The sequence below is a fragment of the Glandiceps talaboti genome, chromosome 2, assembly GCF_964340395.1.
Source record: "Glandiceps talaboti chromosome 2, keGlaTala1.1, whole genome shotgun sequence".
NCBI classification, from domain to species: Eukaryota; Metazoa; Hemichordata; class Enteropneusta; family Spengelidae; genus Glandiceps; species Glandiceps talaboti.
The window spans coordinates 32,882,545-32,891,284 of NC_135550.1; the positions used below are offsets into that span (position 1 = coordinate 32,882,545).

Genomic DNA, 8,740 nt, shown 5'->3' on the forward strand with positions numbered 1-8,740 from the left:
TGAAATGTGCCATTACACAGTACACTTTTACCAAAGAAAATGTTTGTGCACAATTGAAAACAAGCCTTAGGCATGTCAGTATGTGTTTTTAGGAGTTGATGGACAGTGTCGTCATGATGGTCAACAAGTTTGTGGACAGTTTCATTGATGATCATCAAGTTTGCATTATGTTAAACTGTATGTACATTTATGTTAAACTGTATGAACCTTGTAGGAAATAATCCTAAACTGCTGCTGTTACTCATTCACAAAAATCAATTCTCAGTTAAAATCGGGGTTGCCACACAATGTTTTGAAAGAGGTCAAAATGGTACCATTTTAGAATCCAATCTGGCCAATGAATGCTGTGTTTATAATGGTATATGGGAAAATAAAAATATTGTTTCATTGTTTTTTAAAAACAAAATGGTATGCCCTACAAATGTCATTTATTATTTCAAAAGGACAAGGAACAAGTACTCATATGGCAAAGGTTGGAACAAATTAATGAAAAAAATGACAAGACATAGTTTGAAGAATGGGACAAGACCAAAATACTGGAATGAGACATAGTTTGAAGAATGGGACTAGACCAAAATACTGGAATGAGACATAGTTTGAAGAATGGGACAAGACCAAAATACTGGAATGAGACATAGTTTGAACAATGGGACAAGAATACTGGAATGAGGTAGTTTGAACAATGGGAAGAAGACAAAAATACTACAGGTAGCATGAGACATAGTTTGAACAATGGGACAAGACCAAAATACTGGAATGAGATAGTTTGAAGAATGGGAACAAGAATACTGGAATGAGGTAGTTTGAAGAATGGTTAGACAAAAATACTGGCATGAGACATAGTTTGAACAATGGGACAAGACAAAAATACTGGCATGAGACATAGTTTGGTTTGAACAATGGGAAGAAGACAAAGACTAATGATGGACACTATTGTTTCAGGTTAAAACTTATGGTAATTGTCAATTTATAAATTCAACAATTCATGCGACAATAATCTTTGAAGTTTCTTTTATTTCTACATAAATATATATCAATAGAATGACAATATATTTGAAAACATGTGTAAGGACAAAGACAAGAACAACTATATTGAGTTTTATAAAACAGGAAATAACTCACAATATGCAGATTGTGTATAAGCATAGCTCAATAATATATGGTACACACACACAGACATCTCAATTATGGTACGTACACACAGACATATCTCAATTATGGTACGTACACACACACACACACATCATATAAATGTTGTGAATGACTGAAAAGATATGATAGCTAAATAATTACCCTTCCCTTACAATATCAGTCATTGATTCCAATAGAGAAGACAGAAACATGCAAAACAAAATATCAAACATTCACATACACTACTTCTGATAGTTGAATATGTTGCACATTCACATACACTATTTTTGATAACATTTATCAACTTTTAAAATAAAACATAACAAAACTGATGACAATAAATGAATTCAGCAGTGGTGGCAAACATGCTTTGTGAATATAATTTGACAAAATATCTCAAATACTTAGAAGCTGAAATCAAAATTTCAGAATAGGTAAAATAAAATAAAATTCTTAGTTAAAATAACAAAAAGCACAAATAAATTTTACAAACTAAAATGTTGAAAAAAATGTGTTAAAAGTTAACCTTACTGTGACAGAACAGGTACAAAAAACTCCCAATATTATAAAACTGATATAAAGATATTATGATAGTGTTATGTCTCCCTTATGTCATGTAACAGATGTTTAATTGTAAATATAATAAATTGACCATCCTAGTTTATCAATCACCAAATTATTTTCATAATAATCAAATGTCATATAATTTACCAATTACCTATCAACAATTTTATCATATAGCATGATTCATAACCTTATGTTGAATGTAAACATTAACATGGTACCATTTGATGACAAAACAATGAAATTTGTTATTGTCTTGATTCATGTTGTTTCCTCGTTTTATGTTTTTGCTCCCAATATATTGTGCATTCACTCAAACAGGAGACTTTTAAAACTTTTTAACAGCAACCCTCACACAGAATTTAACCCACAATATAGTTTCTAGGAATCTCCTGTATACTAGCCCTGTTGTACTAGGAGACAGCTTCACCTACCTTGAAGTGACCCCAGTGCGTGCATTAGGTGTGACATGGGTTGATAACCCACAAAAGACGAGTGTAGTAATGATTGAACATTATCATATATATATGCCAATATTTGAAGATGAAAGAATTTCCCTGACATACAATTTGCTTAAAATCTTCCACTTTTAATAAAGACGCAGTAAGAGATGTAAATGGCTTGATTATCTTGACAATGACCTTGACACTGCATCTACTTTGGCTTCATGCTCAGCTAAAAGTTTACGGAAGTCATTGACAAAGTTATATTGCTGCAACAAAGAACAGAAAGAAATTACAAATTTTGTTGTTGTCAGGGACGATGTGTTGTCAACAAAATAACACATAAACATTGGTAGTAAACTTGCATGTAAGATGACGATTGATCCAATAACATACCACGTACTTATAGGTTTTAACCCATAGAAGGCTATCTATCACTTTATCAGACCGATTACATTTTATCTCAACAAGTTTTACTTATAGGGCCCTGGGGTGTTGTCTTCCTTCATTGGTACAAGAGTGACATAAAATGAAGACAAATCATGACATGTGTGTATACAATACAAATTCATGACATCTCAGACGCCATCATGTGTGAGAGAGCAAGTCAATAAGAGCTATCCTACCTTTACTGTTTGAATTGCACCAGATCCTCTCAATTCTCTAATTCTTTGAATAGCCTGTTCTGCCTCCATGTTTGAATCCAATAGTAACATCAAACACACTGCTATTAGACAAGACCTACAAGTCAAGAGATAAAACAATCAAACTACAAAGAAAAGATGACTGCTTACTTGTGAAACTGCTCTGAGGAGGAAAGCTATTCCCCTTGATTACATGGCTAAATCATACACCTCAGACTATTGGGTAAGTCAAGGTGTGTTAGATATGTTTGTATGTTGACTGCTCTTATCAACATGACAAAATATAGGCTGTACATTCCAAATCATTAATCATGGGAGTCAAATTATCTTAGCCCCCCAGATTTGATTTCAATTTCATGTAAAATTTATCAATACCTTGTTAGCAACAAGAATAATAATACCGTATTTTAAAACGTTCACATTTCCCTAAGTGAAAAGTGTGAATGGATAAAATATTACCTATTACATGTACCACACTCAATGTCAATAGACACCAAGTACAGGATTTTACAACATAAAGTCCTGCAAAACTATCCAGCAGTTAATTATTGGCTATAAAAATACAAAGTGGAGATGTGAGCTGCTCCTATTGTTTAAATCACAGGAAAAACCATCTTTCATTTATTTTATGAACTGAATATTGTGATTGATGGTTTCTGGCACCACCTTAAGGAGTAGAGATATGTCAACAAATTAAATATTATAACTTCAAAATTTTGCATAGCTGTACAAGGTTTTTTCCTATTCTCAATTACATTTTGATACAAGCTAAACAATTCATCTACAATTCCAGAAAAGTGAAACAACTGTCCCCTTTTGAAAACTTTGTCACATCTTATATAAACTACTGCATTCTATCTAAAGAGATTACAAGTAAAAATCTTACTAATAAGTTCTAACAGAGATGGTCACCATTACAAAACCATTTTGATGTGTAATCTGTCACAAAAAGTATCAGTTTGTTCAATATTCAGCTTCAGTTTGATAAGTCGGGTAGACCCACAAGTGTTCAGCATAATTACCTTCCTAAACCACCATAACAGTGTATCAAGGCTTTCTTGCCACACTCCAAACATACTCTCAGCTCTTCTAACATTTTTACACAAGTGGAAATGGAAGGCACACTGCCATCAGGAAATGCATAGTGATGCACTACAAATTCTTCTTTGTGATATGCCTGCAGTAACCGTGGAGTCCTGTACTTGGTCAATTCACCCCTGGTACACAACACAAAGATGTCTGTAATATCATTTGCATGCAGTGAATCTGTATAGAAAAATCAAAACATAATGGGTTGAAATTTGGTGTATTTTCATAACTTATTGTATCTATCTACTTTATTTCAATGAAAGTAGGGGAGAGCTTGATGGGAATGACCACTTCAAAAGTTAAATATCCATATATCAGTAAGTTCAAATGTGATAACAAAGATGCACAAAATATAAAATATGGAACTATTTTGAAGTTGTGTAATTCACTGCTAGTGTATTCTTATTTTCCAAAGAAGTATTTTGGTAGGGTTGACTTCACCTGCTTTTCAACTAGATGTCATTTACCTATATATATAACAGTTGAAATGTCACCAGGTTTCCCTGTCACTGTTTTGTAAATTTTAATTTCCACTATAATATATTGCATTCTCTCACTCCCTATGTATAATACAGACATTGTTTCTGAAATAAACAAATACTAATTAATAATACTAATTACCAAGCGTACCTAGTAAAATTCTTGTCGAGATCATCATACCATGGATCTATTATTAAGATACCTACCTATATCTGAGGTCATCATAGTTCGTACCAATCTGATTAAAATCCGATGTGGTGAAAGCGGCTAAATGTCCTTATTTACATCTATTCATCGTATTGTGACGTTTGTTTTTGTTTGGAGTGGGAAGGCGGCAATCACTCCAAACAAAAACAAACGTCACAATACGATGAATAGAGGTAAATAAGGACATTTAGCCGCTTTCACCACATCGGATTTTAATCAGATTGAGTTCGTACCTACCTATATCTGAGGTCATCATAACTACCTATATCTGAGGTCATCATAACATGGATCTAGTATTGAGATACCTACATATATCTGAGGTCATCATAACATGGATCTATTATTGAGATACCTACATATATCTGAGGTCATCATAGTTCATACCTACCTATATCTGAGGTCATCATAACATGGATCTATTATTGAGATACCTACATATATCTGAGGTCATCATAACATGGATCTATTATTGAGATACCTACATATATCTGAGGTCATCATAGTTCATACCTACCTATATCTGAGGTCATCATAACATGGATCTATTATTGAGATATCTACATATATCTGAGGTCATCATACCTACCTATATCTGAATCTAAACTTCTCCATACATCTTTAAACCTGCATCCTGATAAAAAAAGTTATATTGAAACAATTTTACAAAACCATGTTTGTCTACATTAAATGCTGCATATATAAAATTTGACATAAGCAATACGGCGTATTCCGGTTATCGAACTTCCGGTTGTTTCGCAGGAAAGTATCGCGAGAGGGCGCACCATATCTGACAAAGTGAGGGCCAGAATTTTCGTCATGGCATCTAATAGTATGGCGATGTATGAAGCTGTCAACAAAATGGGCGTAAAAGAACTCCGTGCATTCATAAAAGAGTGGAAAATTACTACTTCTAAATCTACTAGATATCGCCAGAAATGCTGTCAACCTTGGTCTTGAAACACTAGAAAATGATAATTTTCTGAGAGAACGGAACTTAAGAGGAGACGAATAGTGGATGTCAAGCATCAAAAGATAGAACTAATCGACAGCGGAAACATTGAAAGTTGGACGGAGGACCTTCGAAATATACCCGATGTAGACATGATAAACATATTTCTTTACCTTACTGGTGTCTGTTGCTTGACAAAAGAACGATTAGAAAATTACAAATCTGACAACAGCTTCCAATCTGATTAAAATCCGATGTAGATGTTGGCTGATCGTTCATTGCTATTTTACCTTCGTTATTTTGCCTGAATTGACCTTCTTGGTACATGTTTACATTTTTTAGCTTGCCTGATCGCCTCCTCTACGATCAGGCTAAAAAATGTAAACATGTACCAAGAAAAATAATATCAGGCAAAATAACGAAGGTAAAATAGCAATGAACGATTAGCCGACATCTACATCGGGTTTTAATCAGATTGAACAGCTTCCAGCTACAGTCATTGCAATATTGAGAGTTCGGTCGACAATTACCAAGCCACATGTTTATATTGTAACTGATGTCGACGCATACTTAGGCCTTTCTTGTTTATTAGAACAGTGGTGTAGCACCACGGGTGAAATCATAAAACTTTGTCCGAAAAAAAACATTTCATGTACTGGTTATAAGTTGGCATAAACATATTTGTATTGATATACTCATCTTTACTATCACACTTTGGTTAGCTTGCTTTTCTTCATTCAGGACCATCAGTGTATAAAAAAAACCATTGAAGTCGGCAACGAATCATAAATATTGTTATTGTGATTGATGTACCACACCGCCCACCCCTTCAATGAATCGGCCTTCCATGTAACGTTTACGTGGTTCACTCATCATACCATGTCTTATACCGATCTGATTAAAATCCGATGTAGATGTCGGCTGATCGTTCATTGCTATTTTACCTTCGTTATTTTGCCTGAATTGACCTTCGTGGTACATGTTTACGTTTTTGTCCTGATCGGTAGAGGAGGCGATCAAACATGTACCACGAAGGTCAATTCAGGCACAATAACGAAAGTAAAATAGCAATGAACGATTAGCCGACATCTACATCGGATTTTAATCAGATTGGTTTTATACAAGCTGCAATAACTGTAGCGTATATTGTGATTTTGAGGGTTCTTTCCTCTTTTTTTGTACCTTTTTCCGTTCCGATGTTTGACTGGAAGCAATCGCTACAATTTCTCCAACGGTAACGCAAATGGACGAGGTCACACTGAAAACGTGAGTGAGATGTCAGTGTACTACCCGTTTCAAAATGTTGCTACTTTTGGGTTTTCCTCACCGTCGAATTGCAGAGCCAAACTTACGCGAAATATTAGGAGAACAAGAGGTTAATTTGCTATTTCGTTATTTGATGGGCGATAATGCAATATTATAGCGTAAAGTTACGGGGAATGACAGAAAATCTTTAGTCAGTGGTTACGATGCTTATAGACTCTATGCTTTGCAACAATGCGCTACAATTCTGGCCCTCACTTCCGGTTCTAAAACAGCGCCCCTAGTGGCCAAACAATCATATCTTTTATCTTTTCGGGGCTTCTTCGATAACCGGAATACGGCGTATTGGAGCAAGACTGGCATAGTTAATTGTTTTTCATTTTGGTTAAGGAAAGAAGATTTCAATAATCTATAATAACTTGAAATAACTCTGTACATGTATTAGATGTCTGATGAATAATATTATATTTATTACAATTCATCTGAGCACTTTGGACTCATGAATTATGAATATATATAATATTGTTCACCTGAAAGAACTTAACACCACTATAAATAAATAAAGATTAACACTGAAAAACTGCAAGTATATTTTACAGCTGAAAATGATGTCTAGGTTGCTAAAGGCATAGGAAGGATAGGGTATGCTAAAGGCCAGGGTGTTCAATCCCCAGATTCTGCCATTCATGTTATCTTATCAGTGGAGCCATATTGATTACATAGGATTATTCTTTTGTTTTGGGCCAACTTTTTCTATAGCTTTCTCAGACAACTGTTTTTCACACCTAATGTTTTAATCCTTATTCAAAGTGGGCCTTTAAAGGGCCATGTTTCAATTTCTGGTCACTGCATTAAAGTGTCATCTTACATGTCTTAGTAAGTATTACATTGGATCATTCTTTTGCTGTGGACCAACTTTTTCTACAAGCTTTGTCATACAAGCTGTTTTCAAACCCAGATTTAAATCCCAAACCGAAGTGGCCTTTCCATAACTTACCTGGTAATCCACTGATGCCGATTAGTCCTGAACAGCCAACAACTGAATAATCAAACCTTTGCAAAGGAAAATAAATGGGAAAAAATCCATGGTTCATTCAATCTATATAAACGGATCTGTGTCAAGAGTGTTTAGCTTCAGTGGTGGATTCAATAATGACCAGTGTTGGTATTTTCCGAATATTCGTACATGCCTAACAACGCGAATGTGACCAATCTTCAATGTTTACATTAAACAAAACCTCAGACAAACAACATACATTTATTTTATTGGTTGTCGGAGATGACACTTCGCACATTTTTAGTAGTGGTAACCGTTTCCGACCTGATACAAACAACGCTTGGTGAATCATGTGTGAATATTTACATTATGAAAATGCAACACAATCCACACATGGCTAGTCAACAAAAAATCACCAAACTCTTGTTGAAGCGTGACATTATCCTTTCTAGCTTATACAACACAGTCTTCATATAAAGACCCATAAAACAGTGTTGTGTAATGCCTAGTTTATGATCATAAAAGATTTCCACATATACAGCCCAGTGCTCACAAAACAGAGTTGCACTCACCAGTCAATCTTCAATGGCGAGAGATCCACATCGCCCTCTTCGTCCGATGAGTCAAAGTTATTCATCGCTGCCCTTTGGCTTTCCTACACATAGTAAGAGACGACATTAGTCTTCGCTTAATGGAAAAGATACATGAAAAAATTGGGAAAGTAGCAGGAAAATCAAGTGACTTACCAACAGCACCATTCTCGTTGAGTTTGTGGTTGCGAGATCGAGAGCTTTTAGATTTCCTGTTTTGAAATATACGCGTTGCTAAAAGCTTCAATCTGATTGGCTGTCGGTAAGATTCTTATCCTCGTATGATAATAGTAATGACTGTTCTGAATTCAGAATAATAAGTTCACAGAGTGGCAAAGTTATTCATATTTTGTGATAATATAGCCATTTAAAAATAATCGATA

General features: G+C 34.7%; 1 protein-coding gene across 1 annotated transcript; it reads right to left on the reverse strand.

Annotated features, from left to right (window-relative positions):
* Positions 1-1,958: 1,958 nt before the first annotated feature.
* On the reverse strand, positions 1,959-8,576 carry LOC144453589 (cyclin-dependent kinase inhibitor 3-like). The gene is made up of 7 exons (XM_078144913.1): positions 8,514-8,576; positions 8,340-8,422; positions 7,768-7,823; positions 5,145-5,189; positions 3,805-4,048; positions 2,765-2,879; positions 1,959-2,407 (listed from the first exon to the last, which is right to left on the reverse strand). The coding sequence occupies exons 1-7, from the start codon at positions 8,523-8,525 to the stop codon at positions 2,321-2,323; spliced, it is 642 nt and encodes a 213-aa protein (XP_078001039.1). The 5' UTR covers positions 8,526-8,576; the 3' UTR covers positions 1,959-2,320.
* Positions 8,577-8,740: the final 164 nt, after the last annotated feature.